Genomic DNA, 18,694 nt, shown 5'->3' with positions numbered 1-18,694 from the left:
TTCTATTGGCTGTGGATTTCTGACAGGATTGTTGCACAACACATCTGAGAGAAGAGAAGAGATCCAAGAGCAGAAGTTTCAAGAGTGCACAGAAGCAGTTTGAAGGGGGAGGGGGGAACATTTGCATGCAGGCACAGAGTTTGAGCGCGAACAGAGGAAATGTAAGTGTGAGCAGGGGATTTTTGAGTACGAGTGCAGGAAATCTGTCCAAGCAGAAAACTTTTGAGTGTGAGAGTACAGTTTGAGGACAAGCAGAGCAAATTTAAGCACACGCAGGTCGCGGGGGCTTTTTGAGTCCAAGGGTCCAAAATCTGAGTGAACGTGAAATTGATAAATCATGCTCTCAAATTGCTTGAACGACCCCTTGCATTTAGATTGCAAATACTTCCATACTATTTGGGACTTTTACAGTAGAACATATAACTTGAGTTTAGAAAAAGGATCAATTATACAAAACATGCTGTCTGCAACTTAAAAAAAACTATTGGCCAACATATCTGCTGATACAGATATATCGGTCGGGCTCTACTGTGCTCACGTTCACTTGTCACGTTGGAGTGAATAGACAGGGCCTCTCCTAAAGGGGTGGGGCAGTGGCGACACCCACGTGACACAGATACAGGAATTGACTCGCAGTCGGGTGCTCTTGCATTAATAAATGGTCTCTCGTTCAGTTCCTCACCATATCAAGTGACCAAACAGACCGAATTTCAATGATTGCTATATGAGAGCAACAAGTCTAATCTGAGTTCAAGGTCAGTTAGGTCACCCTCAGATCTTATGGCAAGTTTTTGTTTAAGTGCTGCTGCAGGAAAGAAGCTGTTTTGAATGGAGTGGTATTGGTTGATATTGAAGAAGGTGGTGGGCCTTTTTGATAATGTGGTTTTTGTTGATGTTCCATTTCAGAGGGTTACTGATGTAGATGCCGAGGAACTTGAAGGTGTCTGTCAGGGTTGTGGGTTGGTCAGAGATATGAACCGGAGCTTTGATTCTTGGTTTTCCTCTTGAAGTCCAGTCCACAGCTATTTCCATTGTTTTTGAGGTATTGAGTAAGAGGTTGTTGTTCCTGCACCAATGTACAGCCCAATTCACCTCTTGGCGGGTTTCAGTCTCGTCATTGTTCTTCTTAATAAGTCCAATGATAGTGGTGTCGTCCGCATACTTGAATATTTTGAGTGAGTTGTGGCGAGATGTAGCCCTAAGCTCGTTAGTGTAGATGGAGAAAAGCAGAGGAGATAACACACAGCCTTGTGTTGCACCAGTACTGAGGGTCAGAGGCCATGATGTAGAGTTGTTAAGCTTGACAGATTGAATTGTGTTTCTAAGAAAGTCCAGCTGGGTTGATGTTTATGTATTGAGTGTGAGGGGATTAATGGTTTTGCACAAGCTTCCAACGGAGGCGGTCGCATTTGTTCTCTCTCCAGTTCCTACTCCCTTTCCCTCTCCCCCTCATCCCTCTGCTTCTGCTACCTGGAGCCAATCTTGCATTTGTCTCTTCGAAACTACAAATATGGATTATATGGCTGGTCTCTCAACGAATTTGACAAAATTATTGTGGGGTCCGGGGAACCCCCCCTCTGCCCAGACGGGACCGCCGCGGGATACGGGAAGACAGCAGTCATTGACCCTAGGCTGCACGTCACGATAAACGAGATGAGCGGGGCAGTGAGTACTTGGACTATTGCGATTTCTGATCTGAATCGTAAAAATGGATTACTTCTTGGAGATATCACTGCCGCTGCGCCGAAGTGTTTAAAACCGAGGATCAGGACTGACTCGTGTGAGGAATGTTGTTGATCCCACACCCACCGGGGAAAACCAAAACAAACGGATTTAATCTGGCCACCTGCTAAGCTGTCAAGGACACTAGCAGCAAAACTCTCCTGAAGCCCTGAGTGCAATCTGCGTCTCCAACGTCACCCCCCCGCCCCGACATCTGACGCCTGAACTCTGGACTGAATTGACGAGGCCATCTCCACAGCAACGCTGTGTTCAGCCGAAGGAGGCTCAGACTACACACACACACAAACACCCATGGACTCTAAGGACTCACAGGCCTACACACGGTCACGCACGCACTCCCCCAAACCCCCCCCCCCCTCCCGCCCCCTCCCCTAAACCCCACCCCCCGCCTCCAGCAACTCCCCCCGCTTTGCATCCCCCCCCACCACCCCCCTTCCCTCCCACGAAGAACCAAACCGGCGCCGAAATGGCAGCCTCCCTGGTGTCGTGGTGTGGGTTGTCTCTGCTGGTAACCCTGTACATTTACAACAAATGTATCTGTATTGTATAATATTGAAGTGTACCTTTATTACTTTTCTAACTGGTAATAATGTGAATTCTGAGTTATTTCATTTATATGCTTTGTCCAATCCAAATCGCTGGCGCTGTTCTATGGCGACCCGGTTTTGCTCTCCGACTCTGAGAGCGAACCAAGCACAATTTTGCTCGTGATACTTGTACCATGAAGTGACAATAAAGGACTGTAACTGTAACTGTAACTTGAAGGCGGAGCTAAAAGAGCAGGCCAATGTTACAGTATTACCAAGCCACAACCTCCACTTATAAAAAATGAGAGACTCCCTAAAAACACACCATTTCATGCCTTTGTCAGGGGTTCCCAACCTTTTTTGGCTTGTGACCCCACTTTGACGTCACAAAAATCTAGGGACCCCGGACATTCAAATTCTGGTAATATCATCTGTGACATTATCACATAATCAGTGATGTCACATGTATGCTGACTTTTTTTTATCAGACTTTAATCTCAGAATTCTCACTTCTTCCCCTCAAAATTCTGACAGTAAACTGAGAATTCTGACTTAAATATCAGAATTCTCGCCTGTTCGGAGGGAGGGGAACTCGTAAATAGCGTGATCCTCCCACGTGCTATGTCCTACTGGTGAAGCTTCCCCTGTCAGGTGAAAAGAAGTATCGGAGGAAGCATGGAGCCAGTTTTGGCTCTCCCCAGATCGGCAGAGGGTGGAGCAGCAACCAGGATAAATAAATGGAAATTGGCACTAATGGGGGATAAAAATGGAATAAAAAAATCATGGAAAAAATATATAAGTAAAAAAAAAAAAAAATCTCGGAATTCTGACTTTTTTCCTCAGAATTCTGGCTACTTCTTTCCAACCCCTCAGAATTCTGACATTAAACTCAGATTTCAAACTCTATTTTCAGAATTCTGACTTTATTCTCAGAATCCTGACTTAAAGCAGCTACGAGCAACTTTTTCGATTGTTATTAAACAGTATAATTACAATATTGATGCATCACATCTTACCTATAATAGTAGCTGAGATCAAAGCCGTGACAATCGGAGATTGCTCCCTTAAGTGATTATTAACTCATTCTCTGCCAAAGACGTACTCGGACGTACTTTTTACAATGGCGTTCTGTGCCAAGGACGTACTCGGACGTACTTTCATGTTTTGCTTGTTTACATTAGATCAGACCCTTTCCCAGCCTGTGACATTGTTTCAAGTCAAACTGATGAAAGGAAGCGCTAAATCACGTTTAGTATTTATAGTATAGTCACCCATTTAGCAGTAAACAGAGTCCGTTAGTGAGTGACGATCATGAGCGGCCATTTGTGCATTGAGCAGCATTTGCGGCCATTGAGCAGCTGCCTGTGATTCCTTTGTGCGTGTGTGTGAGACGAGAGAGAGAGAGAGAGAGAGAGAGAGCGAGAGAGAGAGCGAGAGAGAGAGAGAGAGAGAGAGCAAGCGAGAGAGAGAGAGAGAGAGAGAGAGAGAGAGAGAGAGAGAGAGAGAGAGCGAGCGAGCGAGCGAGCATAAGGGTTCATTTGGTCCGTCCAGTCTTGGACTATCTGGTAAATAAGTTCCAGGAAGTAAAAGTCAGTAAAAACTTTTATTTATTTTTATTTTTATTTATTTGGGAAAACAAATACTGTATATGTCTGATGTGTCACTGAGGCAAAAAATAAAAGGCTCAAAAGAGAGTTCTGCTTGAAACGGTGTCGTTCACTAAAAACCTCTTTTTCTCCTATTTCTGTTACAAAGGAGGGCATTTTCAGTGAAAACAAACTAACTTCCACTGCTTGTAACTAAACAAGGAAACATGGTCGAGTTTCAGTTTTTTACAAGGAGTAAGAAGAGAGTCTCTGCTTTATTGTGAGATATGTTGTGTAATTTTATTCCTAGCACAGAATATTCTGTGGGTCCTGGAAGATCAGGAAATATGCTCAAAATCCTGGCACTGGGAGCACACAGACCGAAATGACCCTGGCAGAGAATGAGTTAAGTCTGTGTCTGTCTAAACTCGCGTCAACAGGGGGCTCTCTCTCTCTCTCCTACGGCCGGCCCGGCTACACCCGGAAGTGAAACGCGGAAGTGAAACCCGGAAGTGAAACGCAGCTGCCTGCCTGCCGCGTTCGCGCTGCCTAGCAACATAACATAAACAATGTGAAAGCCACGCATACTCTCGCGAACATCTCTCGTTATATTCTAACAGGTTTTTTGGAAGTTATTTTGTGGTTATGGCTGAAGTGGCTGCTGCAAACCGTTTCATTTCACTTCCTGATCTGCCCTGGCCACAGACAGACTAACTCTGGCCGATTCACTCGGGGTTCAAGCGAGACTACTCTGCGTTGGTCTCGTCGACTATTGGTAAGATGTGATGCATTGATATTAAATTTATACTGTTTAATAACAATCGAAAAAGTTGCTCGTAGCTGCTTTAAAGGGACAGCTCACCCTAAAATCCAAAATACATATTTTTCCTCTCACCTCTGCTATTTATCCATCGTTTTGTCTTAGTTGCCTGAGTTTTGGAGATATCGGCTATAGGTGGCTGCCTTCTCTTCAATACAATGGAACTGGATAGCACTCGGCTTGTGGTACTCAAAGAAACAAAAGCAAGTCAACAGCATTGTCTCTTTCCAGAAATCATGACCCGGTTACTCAAGATAATCCACAGACTTTGTTGTGAGCAGTTTCATGTAGGAACTATTTTCTTTTGTAGGAACTAGCTAGCAGCTAGCGGGTGTAGTTCAGTCAAAAGAAAAATAGTTCCTACATGAAACTGCTCATAACAAGGTCTGTGGATTATCTTGAGTAACTGGGTCATAATTTCTGGAAAGAGACATTGCTGTTGGGTTTATCTTGGCACTTTGAGCACCATAAGCCGAGTGGCATCCAGTTCCATTGTATTGGAGAGAAACTCTGCGACCAATATCTCCAAAACTCAGGCAAATAACACAAAACGATATAGATGGATAAATAGCACTGCAGGTGATAGGGAAAATATGTATTTTTGGATTTTAGGGTGAGCTGTCCCTTTAAAGTCGGAAGGGAAAAAATCAAAAGTGGCCCTAATCCTCTTCGGTAGTTTTATTGATTGATTGATTGATTGATTGATTGATTGATTGATTTATTGATTTATTGATTTATTTGTTTTTAAGAAATTTCAGGCGACCCCATTTGAATTCCAGGTGGCCCCATTTGGGGTTGCGACCCCAAGGTTGGGAGCCACTGCCTTATGTTTTTCATGTTTTTTCAGTTTTTCATGACTTTACGACAGCCTTGCCCGTAGCTGCCTAATCCTACACTCAGTGGCCTCATGTCTAAACACAAGCACCTCCTCTGCAGACAAATGGCATGTTTTAGTGACTCCTGAAAAATGAAGCCATATAGACTATAGACCCCCATTCCAGCATGATGTTAATTTTGTCAATTATGATTCCATTTAGAGTCAAATAGATGATAAAGCAGACTATGTTTTGCTGACCAATAGCAGGCAGCACTGCAGCTCTGTCTGGCTAAAAGACTAAAAGATGGCGACGTTCAAAATGCCAAACTCGAGACTTCAAAACGGAAGTCCACAAACCAAAGGGTGACGTCACGGTGGTTAAGTGACGTCCATATTGTTATAGTCTGAGTATTACATCAACATTGGTACTATTCAGCCCTCAGCAATAAACATGGAAATGATGGACAACATGCTGTGCGGGCTGAAGCCTCAGTCTTGATATATAACATCACAGATATCGGTCAAGTGTGTGAAAAAGTACATATCTATACTCAATCCAGACAGTACATGTATTTTCACAATGTGTGTGAATGAGACTCATTAATGTGTGTGTGTGTGTGTGGGGGGGGGGTGCCTGTGTTCATGTGCTTGCTTCAGGAGGATGACATGCCAGATGAGGTGAACATTGATGACCTGATTGACCTGCCAAACGACGAGGAGCGAGTCAAAAAGCTGCAGGTAACAGGACCTGTGATGGGGTTTGATTAGATTGTCAAAAGGGGAAAGAGGGATTCATTCAAACAGGTTTAAAACTGAGTCCACATTCTCCACCAAACACAAGCACATACACGCAGGCCCATATCTAGCTATGAGCACAGGGAGGTCCGGACCTCCCTAATAATTTCAGAGAAAAAAGATTTTTTTTTTTTTTTTTTTTTTTTTTTTTTTTTTTACAAATGTAATTAAAAATATTTTGCAGTGCACTATGTTCCTTTCTTGTTTAAGAATGTTTCGGGAAATTAAAATGTAGCCTATTTAAATCGAATGATCAACAATAACAATCAAGGAAGTTACATGCTTGTAGGCTAGAGAAGAAGAAGGGCGCATGCACGCACATGTTGTGTTGAACCAACCAACAACCAATAAGAATTGTTTAATCTGGCAATAAAGAAATGTGAACTTGACATGCTATTTTAATAGCCTACTCAAAAATGCACCTCCCACTATACAGCAAAGAGAGGAGTCAATGTTTCTTGATATATGCCATTCAGATCAGAATAATTAGTCTAGTCATTAAGTTTGCTGATAATATTTCTATCATGTTAAGTCTGTGTCATGTTAACTGGTGTATTCAGAGCAAATAGGGAGATATAGAGCATTATCATCATGCTATATATCTCCCTCTTTGCTCTGAATGAGTGAGAAAAGGAGAAAATACTGAATAATTACATCACAACAGTATCCTAATGTTAATTAAAAATGAGATATTCCTCTAAATATGGCTAAAAAAGGTAAAATAAAAATAAAAAAAATATTTAAAATTATATATTACTCTAAATATGGCAAAAAAAAGGGGGGGGGACTCAAAGCTAGGGCGCCGCCGAATCCGCCTCCCCTTGCCATGTCTGGACCTCCCCAATTTCGAAACCCTGGATACGGGCCTGCATACACGATGATGCAGAGAGACCAACTTATATGTGTCTGGTTTGTTACAATATTGCCCCCTTTTCTTCGAAACAGGAGCTGCTCGGGAAATGCAGTAACGACACAGAGGTATGTTTTAAAGTGGAAATCACATTTGTCATGATGAAGCGCTGCAAATGCACACGCACGCGCATGTACGCACGCACGCACACACACACACACACACACACACACGAGACTGAGGCAGCAGCGTCTGACACCTCCTACCACAGCCACTCGATATGCCCAAACAATGGCTATCTGTGCTCTGTCTCTCCCTTTCATTTTCACCCCTCCAGAACAATGAGTCTTTCTAGGGTCAAATGTGAACCTTGATAGCAGTTGAGATGCAAACACAGGGACAAGAGCAGGGAAAGTGACAGCAGCGTTTCTTGCTCCAGAGTTTGCGACCCCACGATTTTCCAACGTCAATTGAAAATGTGGGTTAATTTCAAAACATGAGGCAAACAAAACAACTTGGTTAAGGTTATGTTATGGTTAGGGTTAAATAACTAAAAGGTTAAACGTGACTCATAGTTGAAATGGGGATCTCAGCCTGGCACGAATTTGCTCAGATTCCTGCAAAACAGAAATTATGTTCGATCCAAGATTCGCACCTTTGAAGCGCTCCCAAATGAACATGCTTTTTTCTATGTATTGCTGAGCCCTCCTCACTCCAACCTTCTTATCTCTAGATTTGTATGTCTGTTTGACAACTGCACCAAGGCCTCTACTGAGAGGATTAGATAAGCATGGCAGGGGAAACTTGGTATTGATTTACCTGACATTATATGGGAAAGGAGTCTGTCTGTGGTAAAACTCTGCTCAGTTAATAGCAGACACCAGTTTATCCAATTTAAAGTCGCTCACCATCTTCACTACTCCAAGCATAAATTACACAGGATCTTCCGTTCTGTCTCGCCACTGTGTGACCAACACCGGTTCCCCGCAGGGCTGTGTCCTGTCCTCACTCCTGTTCTCCCTGTACACCAACAGCTGTGTTTCCCTCCACCCATCCGTCAAACTCCTGAAATTTGCGGATGATACCACCCTGGTAGGCCTCATCTCCAATGGGGATGAGTCGGCCTACAGGAGGGAGATCGAGCGGCTACAGAGTTGGTGCAGCAACAACAACTTAGAGCTGAATGCTCTAAAGACAGTGAAGATGGTGGTGGACTTCAGGAGGAACGCAGCCCCGCCCCCTCCCATCATGCTGGGAGGCACTCAGGTGACCCAAGTAGAGTCATGTCGGTTCCTGGGCATGATCCTCTCTCGGGACCTGAAGTGGGAACTCAACATCATGGCCCTCCTAAAGAAGGCCCAGAAGAGGCTGTATTTCCTCAGGCAGCTGAGGAAGTTCAGACTGTCAAGAACTATGATGGCTCGGTTCTATACAGCCATCATTGAGTCTATCCTCACACACTCCATCATCACCTGGTTCCCTGCTGCAGCTGCAAAAGATCTCGCCAAGCTGCAGCGGGTGATACGCTCTGCGGAGAGGGTGATTGGCCGTCCTCTGCCCTCCCTCAAGTCCCTGCATGACTCCAGGGCTTTGAGGAGAGGGAGAAAGATCATGGCCGACCCCTCCCACCCTGGCCACGGCCTCTTCACCCTGCTCCCCTCTGGGAGACGGTTGCGGCTGCCGAAGGCTACAAAGGTCCGCCATAGACTGAGCTTTTTCCCCTCAGCCGCCAGGCTGCTAAATGCCTCTGGGTTCCCTCCCACCCCTGCCCCCTAGGCAGTGTCTCCGGACATCTTTGCACTATGTTCCTTAACTCTGCACTTTATATCTATACCTCCTGCACTGTGCTATGTTTGTGTTGTTGTCTTGTTGTTATATGTGGAAAAGATTAAGAAATGCGCACACTGTCAATGTCAAAACAAATTCCTATGTGTTTTACACAATGGCAAATAAAGATATCTGAATCTGAATCTGAGGTGTCAGGTGTCAGAGGGTACACTATCTAATGCCTTCTGGTTCTGCCCTTCATTAAAGGGATTCTCTGTGAAAATATTTGATTGGTACTCTAAGGCAGAGGTTCTCAAATGTTTTTCAGCCAAGGACCCCTTACAAGATAGAAAATATACCGGGGACCCCCTCATTCTGATTTGTGATTTTGGGCTAAGCTTAATTGTTTCCACGGTAACGTGCTTGACTTTTAATTTGATAGGTTTGTTATTAGAATGTAATCCATGAACCATTTTAGATTTAAAGCATAAACTATTTTCGTTGAACTATGAAGATTTTGCAAAAAAAAAATATATATATATTTTTGGGGCCGGTGTGCAGCATGCACAGCAGGGCCCCTACATTCGACTCTGTCGCCCAGACCATTTGAGCACGGATTCAGGTTCTAAATGTCTTTCCACACTCCCAGCATGCATTTCGGCATAAGCAGAGGCAGAACGCAGCAGAGAAGACGCCATAAGCTCCGGAAAGTTTTTTACAATTTAAAGTTTTATTTCATCACTAAATTAATTTCTGATGACTTTTGATGCCTACAAGCAGGGTAGTAGGTTTCAATAAGTGCCACTTTACGAACATTTATGGCGAAAAATGGCAAAAAGTTCCAGACCACAATTGGCTGCATCTACATCAGCTGAGCTTTTTATTTGTGTAGTACTGCAGGCGGCCTCTGCGCTGGTATTGCGCAATACCCTCAAGAACGCATCGTCTCAAACTGCCAACAGCGTCATGTGTGCTTGTGACCTAGCAAGTTAATTCTTCCAAGAACAACTAGCAAGAGCGTTCTCCCCAAGAACACAAGAACAAGAATGCATTCTTGGTATTGAGAAACGGCCCAGGTATACTGTGGCTAGCTCGTTACACGGACACGGAGGACGCTGCAGCTCCACACTACTTTTTTGCTCGTTACACGGAGGACGCTGCAGCTTGACATGCCACAGTAAGGGTAATGAATATGCTACGTGAACGTTAGCAGGTACTTTAGCCTATGCAGTAGGCTAAGTAATAGGCTATCATCTCCTTGTTGCTAGGTATGTCTCCACTATATGCACTCGCGGAGTGGAGACATTGTCTTTGTTTAGAAAGAGCTGGGGGGAGGGGGGTGCTGGCGAGTGGAGTCCGTAGCAGTTGTATAACATAACACAATAGACAGGCAGTAATTTAAATGAAATCTCCATAACGTTACAGCGTATAATAGCGTATAATAACCAATTGCCCGAACGATTCATTAATATGCTACGTGAACGTTAGCGGTCCATAACGTTACAGCGTATAATAACCAATTGCCCGAACGATTAATTAATATGCTACGTGAACGTTAGCAGTCCATAACGTTACAGCGTATAATAAGCTATTCCCCGAACGATTAATTAATTAATATGCTACGTGAACGTTAGCGGGTGGCGGTGGCGCTGCGCACGCGGCGACCCGGACATGTATTCTGGGACATGTATTAAACTGATTGATTGATTGATTGATTGACTTCAGCCTATGCAGTAGGATAAGTAATAGGCAATAGGCTACCATGCACCGGCCCTATGCCAGGTTTCCACCTGGCCTTGTTTTTATTACATTACATTTACATTACGTCATTTAGCAGACACTTTTGTTTTGTCCAAAGCGACTTACAATATCACAATTTGTCAACAGTACAGAAAACCACTATGCAGCACAATCAATGACAGCCAAGATATTTTGATAGACTAGCACCATGTAGGAAATAGTTTGAGAAGGAATAATTAACATGTAGCATTTTTTTTTAACTTGAAAACTTTTCGCGGACCCCCTGGCAAAGTGCCACGGACCCCTGGGGGTCCGCGGACCCCCATTTGAGAACCACTGCTCTAAGGCCTACAAAATAACCCAACAGCCGGACCAGCTGGGGCAATTGGCCAAGTACAATTGGGGAGAAAATGGGGGGAAATCAGAAAAAATAGATTGCATTCAAATCACAAAAGAAAATAAAAAGAAAACTATCAACGTCTCCTGTTGAATTAATCGAGCACTGAAGCCTTGCACTTGTTGTACATAATGAAATTAAGCTGATTTACCATGTTGAAAGTTTTTATATCCATTTTCATTTGCTCTCAAGCACGTTTGACCTCACCGATTGCAGCTGAACTGTGCATGGAGAAATGTCACTAAATCACCTGCGTAAAATGTTACCATAAACATCTCCTTGTGTGCAATGGAGCTGAGACTGATATTGTCATACATGATGCCAGAAGAATAGAATTTGGGGCAGTGGTGGCCCAAACAAGATTCAAGATTCAACATTCAAGATTTATTAAGTGTCCCAAAAGGGCAATTTGGGTGGCAAAAAGCATAATACAAAGTACATACAAAAAACAAATAAGACAAATAAAAACAGTCTAGAGCAGCAGTTTTTTTCCAACAGTGTATTTATTATTTTCAATTAACACATTTAAACAACAATAGAAAATACAATACAAACATCCCATACATATACCACCTCCCTCCCCTCCCCACAATAGCACAACAGAAAAACAAAAACAAAAAACAGGCAGAAACATAACAAAAAACACACCAACATACAGGCCTTGTTTCCACTGGGGATTGGACTAACTTAAATGTTGCTCAGTTATATCTTTACTCATGTTTATAGATTGGAATGTAGAGAGAAAAAAGTATAAAGAAATGCAGAAGAAAACAAAAACAAAAACAGTCGGTCAATCAGACATTTCCAGGCGCTTCCATCATGTCGGCCACATCTGTCCTCTCTAAATAACAAATGAATGGGCCCAAAATGCTGTCAAATAGTTCCTGTTTACCCCTGATGGCATATGTAATTTTTTCTAAGGGCAGAGTTGTAGTTAATTCAGACATCCATCTACCGATACCCGGCCTACCAACCTGTTTCCATGTTACGGCAATAACTCTTTTGGCCAAAAGTAAACCTATGTCTAAAAACCTTTTCTGTCTCCTTCTGATGTTAAAATTAAATGGGTATAATCCAAGAGCGTTGGATCTAAAGGTATTTGTATGGATAATATGTCCTGGATACACTCTATACTGCATCCCAAAAGGTTTTGATTTGGCTACACTGCCAAAGACAGTGGAAAAGTGTACCCTTTTCTTTTCGGCACTTGAAACATACATCAGGAATGGCACCATTGTATTTATTCTAGAGCAGCAGTTTAAAGTGCAGCACAACAGTTAAAGTGCAAATATGACAACTGTAGCAGCGATCTAAAGTGCACAGTAGAGATATAAGGTGCATAGTAGCAAAGTGCAGTGTGGCGAGTGACTGCCTTGACTCTCGGCACATTTATATTACAAGAAAGAAAGAGCTACAATGTATCATTGTATTAAAGCACAAAGGAAAACCATGGTCCAGACCAAAGGGCAGAGAAAGTATATAAATATACAGATGTACTGTACCGTACCCCTAAGAATAAATAAGGATAAAAGGATCAAATAAATAAAATAACAGCAACGGCAGATGGGGAAACATTACATTTGTACCCCAGCAGCGTTCATCGCTCTGATAGAGACAGGCACAAAGGAATTTTTGTATCTGTTCTTTTTAACTATGGGGGCACGAAGGCGGAGCCCAGAAGGAAGCAGCTCATATTCAAATCTGTTGGCAAAACGGCTGCGACAGTCGTTGGTGTATAGAATATACAAGAAAGCAGATAAAACACAGCCTTGGGGCGAGCCGGTAGGGGATGTTAAGATACTGGACAGTATCCCATTGACCCTTACCTGCTGAGACCTATTAGTTAAAAAATCTAGAATCCAGCCAACAAGGCACTTATCCAAACCAAAGGAGCCGATTAATTTCTCGACCAGAATGTGCGGCTGGATGGTGTTAAATGCTGATGAGAAATCAGCAAAGAGCAGTCTAACGTGATTCTTACTGCCCTCTAGATGCTTGAATATGAGGTTCAGTAAGGTGGCTGTAGCATCCTGCACACCTCTATTAGCACGGTAGGCAAACTGAAAAGGATCGAACGGTTAGAGAAGCGAGCTTGTGACCTGAAGGTCGTCGGTTCAATCCCCGGGACCGGCAGGATAAATCTGGGTGGGGGAAAGTAAAAAGGCAGCGCTTGCCCCTCCCTCATTACCACCACCGAGGTGCCCTTGAGCAAGGCCCCTAACCCCAAATGCTCCAGTGGAGCTGGTCAGTGGCCAGCAGATCAGACTGTGGTTGTACTGGTCAGTTTCCAGGTATGAATGTGTGTGAATGTGAACAGGGCGCTCCTGACAAAGATAACATTGCTCTCAGTGAGATTCCTACTCTATAAATAAAAGGTAAACAAAAAAGATCTACAGTAAGCAATGTAATGGGATAGCCTACACACAGATGTAATTCATATCTAGGCTAATCATATGGGGCAGGCTATTAACTTGCGCATCCACACAAATCAGTTTTTTTTGCCACCTGTCCTTCCTGCATTTTGCAGCTGCAACTGTGTTACTTGTGGCCTGTAGCCTCTGATTGAAATCTTCATTCCCCCCCAGCATTATTGTTTGTCCTGTATGAAATATGCCACTCCAATGTGACCACCACCTCTTTGAATGATTTGAATGAATGAGGAAATAGGCGTGCCTGGTACTGTAAAATCTGGAACTGTCCATATTGCATTGTGATTGGCTAATTGTTACAACCCACTCCTCTTTCATGGGCATGAGCTCACATGCATGAGTGTTTTCATGTGCATGAGCTTAGATAGGGAAATCCTAAATTGACAGAACCAGCTGATAAACACTGTCGTGTGATCATTTAGCTTGCAACAAGTCTGGTTAAGTTTAAGTTTTATTTGATAATTTAAAACGTTAGGGTTGTGCTACAACCCAGGTTTTACGAGTGAGAACGAGAGCTCTCACTCTAGTGCCATCTCGCTGCGCATGCAGCAACAGGTAGCGTGGTAACCTTGGGACTGAGGCGGCCCCCCACATTCCTTTCCCCGTGACAACGTCACGTCCGCCCAGATCCCAAGACGCCACTCCATCTTACAGCCCAATCTGTCCTCGTCCTTGTTTATTCAAAAAACATTTTTTTTAATTTCATGGAGAAGTACTACACTACCCACAAATCGACAATGTAATATCAACGTCTTTGATAGATGGAGCTCACTGTATGATTGTCTGTGATTGGTGGAGTACGCTGGGTGCTATAGGCACCATTGAAATATCTCTGGCTAAGCTACTATGAACGTAGGTCACAGCTTGTTGAATAAAAGGGCTCAAACCACTGAGTGACTGAAAGTAATAGTCAGCCTTTACATGTCACGCTGCTTTCAACACCGGCACCCGTTTTGAAATCTGTTACCCGGTTCGTTCACGTTAATGCATGGAAATGCGTCTTATCTATGATAACGTTGGCCATGGAGCTAATCTGTAATGGCGGACCTTGAAGACTGCTGGTCCCGCCCACTGCCGCTCAGAGTACTCTCCCATTGTCTGAAACACTGTCGCTCAATCAGCCGCTAATCTGATTGGCCTGGGGCGGCTGTAGCTCAGGAGGTAGAGCAGGTCGTCACTAATCGCTTTGGATGAAAGAGCTCAGTGGTTCGATTCCCGCCTCCTCCAGCCTGCATGTCGAAGTGTCCTTGAGCAAGATACTGAACCCCAAATTGCTCCTGATGGTGTGCCAGCACCCTGCGTGGTAGCCTGCCGCCATCGGTGTATGAATGGGTGAATGTACCTACTGATTGTAAAGCACTTTGGATAAAAGCGCTATATAAATGCAGGCCATTTACCATTTACCATGCCAGAAATGCCGGAATGGATTATGGGATTCACAGTTTCCTTTACTCTTAAAATAATGTTTTCTTTCGTATTTTCAACTCTGAATCAAATGTTTTATGTTCACGATTCTCTAGCAGGCTGGTTGGCTTGGTTCCAGGGTGAAGTCCCTTTAGATAAGAATTTGTATGCCTCCCACGGTGATAGCTGAGGACGGAGGCATTATGGTTTCGAGTTGTCCGTCCGTCCGTCTGATGTTCGTTAACGCAATATCTCAGCGACACCTTGATGAAATTTGGACCTTGGACTCAAGGATGAACTGATTCGATTTTGGTGGTCAAAGTTCAATGTCACTGTGACCTCACGACTGCCATTTTCATGCTCGTTAACATGATATCTCAAGAACGCCTTGACGGAATTTCTTAAAATTGAGCTCAAACATAAATTTGGAGTCAAGGATGAACTGAATAGATTTTGAAGGTCAAAGGTCAAGGTCACTGTAACCTCACGACTGCCCATTTCATGCTCGTTTACGTGATCCCGCAGGAACGCCTTGAGGGAATTTCTTCCAATTTGGCTCAAACATCCACTTGGACTCAAGGATGAACTGGTTAGATTTTGGTGGACAAAGGTCAAAGTTCAAGGTCACTGTGTCCATCTGGTCCATCAAGGAAGATGGGCGGGGCAAGGGGCAATAGCTAGGGATAGGAAGGTCGTAGAGAGTCGAGATTCAAGGGGTGGGTAGAGGGTGTGGGTGCTGGGAGGGAGGGTGGTGAGGGAAAGGGGCGGAGCTAGGGAAAATTAGCCGTAGCTAGTGTCCTCTAGTAAGAGAGTGGCGTCAGCTGAGGACCAAAATGCAAGACTCATTAGCCAATGAACAGACAGGAATGGGTCTCGCGCTACTTTTGCATGCTAAAATAAAGCTGAGAATGTACAATTTGATTCAAGGGATGAAAAACCCTTTCAAAGCACAACACAAACTGTCTATTTTGCTGCAACTCGACAGTGCTGCTTTTTTTACTCAAGAGCAGTGGCGGACTGCATAATCGGGCACGTCGGGCAAATGCCCGGTGGCCTGGCCTGGCCTGGCCTGCCAAAAAAAAAAAAAAAAAAAAAAAAAAATTTTTTTTTTTTGGCAAGCCAGGCCAGGCCACTCACTGAACAGCAGGCCAGGCGCCGCCTACTGGTTTACTAGTGGTTTTATTACTTTATTCAGGTTTAAAGTGGGTGCATCTCATTGTAAAATTGGACTTGGCCCAAATTGGGCTTCAAACGGCCCAAATCGGGCTTCAAACAGCCCAAATCTGGCTTTAAACGACCCAAATCTGGCTTCAAACGGCCCAAATTGGGCTTCAAACGGCCCAAATTGAGCTTCAAACGCCCCAAATTTTCCGCCGCCGCCCTTCGGACGCCGGCACGTGCGTCGGCCCGTATCGGCATGGCCTGCTTGGTATCTAATGCCCGGCCTGAATTATGATCCCAGTCCGCCCCTGCTCAAGAGTTCCACTTTCTACTTCCTGGAAAAAAACTGGTCCATTGGAGTGAATGGAGATGTCGGAACTCTTCTATTATACGGCTCTGGCCGTAGCTAGGGATAGGAAGGTCGTAGAGAGTCAGGATTTGATGGGAGTGTATGCTATGTGTAGGCTATGGGGTGTGGGTGGTGGGAAGGGGCATGGTGAGGGAAAGGGGCGGGGCTAGGGAAAAGGTGCCATAGGAAGGTCGTAGAGGGCCGGGTTTCAAGGGGTGGCTAGAGAGAGTGGCTAGGCGGATGTGGCTGGTGGGGAGGGGATGTGGGGGTCAAGGAAGGGGGATGGGGCAGGGGAAAAGGGGCTGTAGCTAGGGATATGAAGGTCTGAGAGTTGGGATACAAAGGGTGGGTTAGGGGAATGTCTAGGGGGATGTGGGTGGTGGGATGGGGCGTGATCAGTAAGGGGCAGGGCTAGGGAAATGTTCTAGTTTCATATGGTAAAAGTATCATCAAGTTAGCTTTAAAAATTAGTCTGCTACAGCCTCTGAAAGACAGTAATATTGGCAGAGATTAAAATAAAAAATCAAATTGAAACAAATTGACAAATTGAGCGTGGGCCAAGTTTGGCCCGCAGGCCACAAATTGGTCAGCCGTTATGGAAGAAAGGGGAAGTGTGGCAGGAAAAAGACCCAATAATTACAGACGTTAACCATTGCATGTCTTATAAGGGTTAGGACTGCTTGGATATTATTAATCAATGGATTGTGGTTGTACTGACAATTTATGGGCTTACTGGAAAGGATGAAATCTTCCCAGATGCCTGATAATGACCCTTGTATTTCTGGCTGCTGTGTTCCTCCTCAGACCTTCGTCAGAGAGCTGTTGGAGAAGCTTGAGGGTGTTCAGAAGGAGGACGCGCTGCACAGCAAAGGCATCGAGCACCCGGTCATCTGCCACAGCCACTACCGCCATGAGCCCTACCACTTCACCAGCAACCAACCCCGCAGCCACAACCAAACCCTCTGACCTCCCCGCACACACCCACAGCCATTACACACACACACACACACACACACACACACACACACACACACACACACACACCGCCATGATATGCAAACTTCTGTCACATACTTAGACGGCCCCAGCTTGGAAGTCATGTTGGTCTGTGGATGGCAGAGATGTTGCTCAAGAATTTCAACTTGAAAACAAGCTTCCCAATTCACATCTTTAAAGGAAAAATCCACCCTAAATCACTGTTACAACAAAACAAACAAACAGTCAAAAGCTATTACAGATGTTCCTTGTATTTCTAGGCCCATTTGGTAGTTTTGTACGTGAATTTTCTTATTCCAACTTAGGACATGATGTAGGCTATAGCAGCATGATGTAGGACTGTAGGACATGATGTAGGCTATAGCAGCATGATGTAGGACTGTAGGACATGATGTAGGCTATAGCAGCATGATGTAGGACTGTAGGACTGTAGGACATGATGTAGGCCAGGGCTATTCAACTAAATTGTTCAGGGGGCCACATTGTCAGAAACCTAAGGGGCCGGGGGGCCATTATATGTACACTTGACACAACCCGGCACCACATTTCCACAGCCGTGCTGGAACTATTATTAAATAGGGGGTGCTGTAAGGAATGGAATAACAAATAATAATAAGTCCTGCCCGTGTTGCACCCCCCCCCCCCCCACCACCACTGTTTCTGATTGTATCACAGCTTGGGACCATGCATTTCTGGGTTTTCGTTTGAATGCAGTCGGGCAGCTGTGTGGTTTAGTTTTAGGTCCACACAGTATTGTCACAGCCTGTCTAGTGCAGCGGTTCTCGAATGGTCCGTGGCACTCTGCAAGGGGGTCCGCGAAAAGTTTTCAGGAAAATAAAAATGAAAACTTTTGTTGTTGTTGTTGCAAAAGCTTCATGGTTCAACGAAAATATTTTATGCTTTAAATCTAAAATGGTTCATGGATTACATTCTAATCTAACAAACCTATCAATTTAAAAGTCAAGCAAGAAACAATTAAGCTTAGCCCAAAATCACAAATCAGTCCCCGGTATATTTGCTATCTTGTAAGGGGTCGTTGGCTGAAAAACATTTGAGAACCTCTGGTCTAGTGCACACACATCCGACGGCTGGGAGAGTGATGCAAGGGGTAGGTAGTTTGATAGATTTGTTTTTGTTTATATCTGATGCTGCACGACATCTACTGGAGGGAGGGGAAATGACACGTAGTGCCTTTAAAACATCACTGCCTGAGTTCATACTGAACCAGAGTGTGGCTGGCGATGCCTCATGGCAGTCATGTTCTGCCATACACTGAACACATGGACATTCTAGCTGCACCAGAGCATTCTGGA

At 44.3% G+C, this 18,694-nt stretch overlaps 1 protein-coding gene across 1 annotated transcript in view; it reads left to right on the top strand.

The window, feature by feature from the left end:
- Positions 1-17,660, top strand: part of LOC310787758 (protein phosphatase 1 regulatory subunit 14A-like) — a 30,309-nt gene extending 12,649 nt beyond the window's left edge. Inside the window, exons 2-4 of the mRNA XM_083649244.1 lie at positions 6,151-6,231; positions 7,234-7,266; positions 17,190-17,660. Of these exons, the coding sequence (XP_083505370.1) occupies positions 6,151-6,231; positions 7,234-7,266; positions 17,190-17,351 (276 nt within the window). The 3' untranslated portion in view covers positions 17,352-17,660. The remainder of the gene's footprint in view (positions 1-6,150; positions 6,232-7,233; positions 7,267-17,189) is intronic.
- Positions 17,661-18,694: the final 1,034 nt, after the last annotated feature.

The sequence above is a fragment of the Poromitra crassiceps genome (assembly GCF_964638095.1).
Source record: "Poromitra crassiceps genome assembly, chromosome: 1".
Classification (NCBI taxonomy): Eukaryota; Metazoa; Chordata; class Actinopteri; order Beryciformes; family Melamphaidae; genus Poromitra; species Poromitra crassiceps.
The sequence above is the reverse complement of the archived record's forward strand: the minus strand, read 5'-3'. Positions and strand labels throughout refer to the sequence as shown.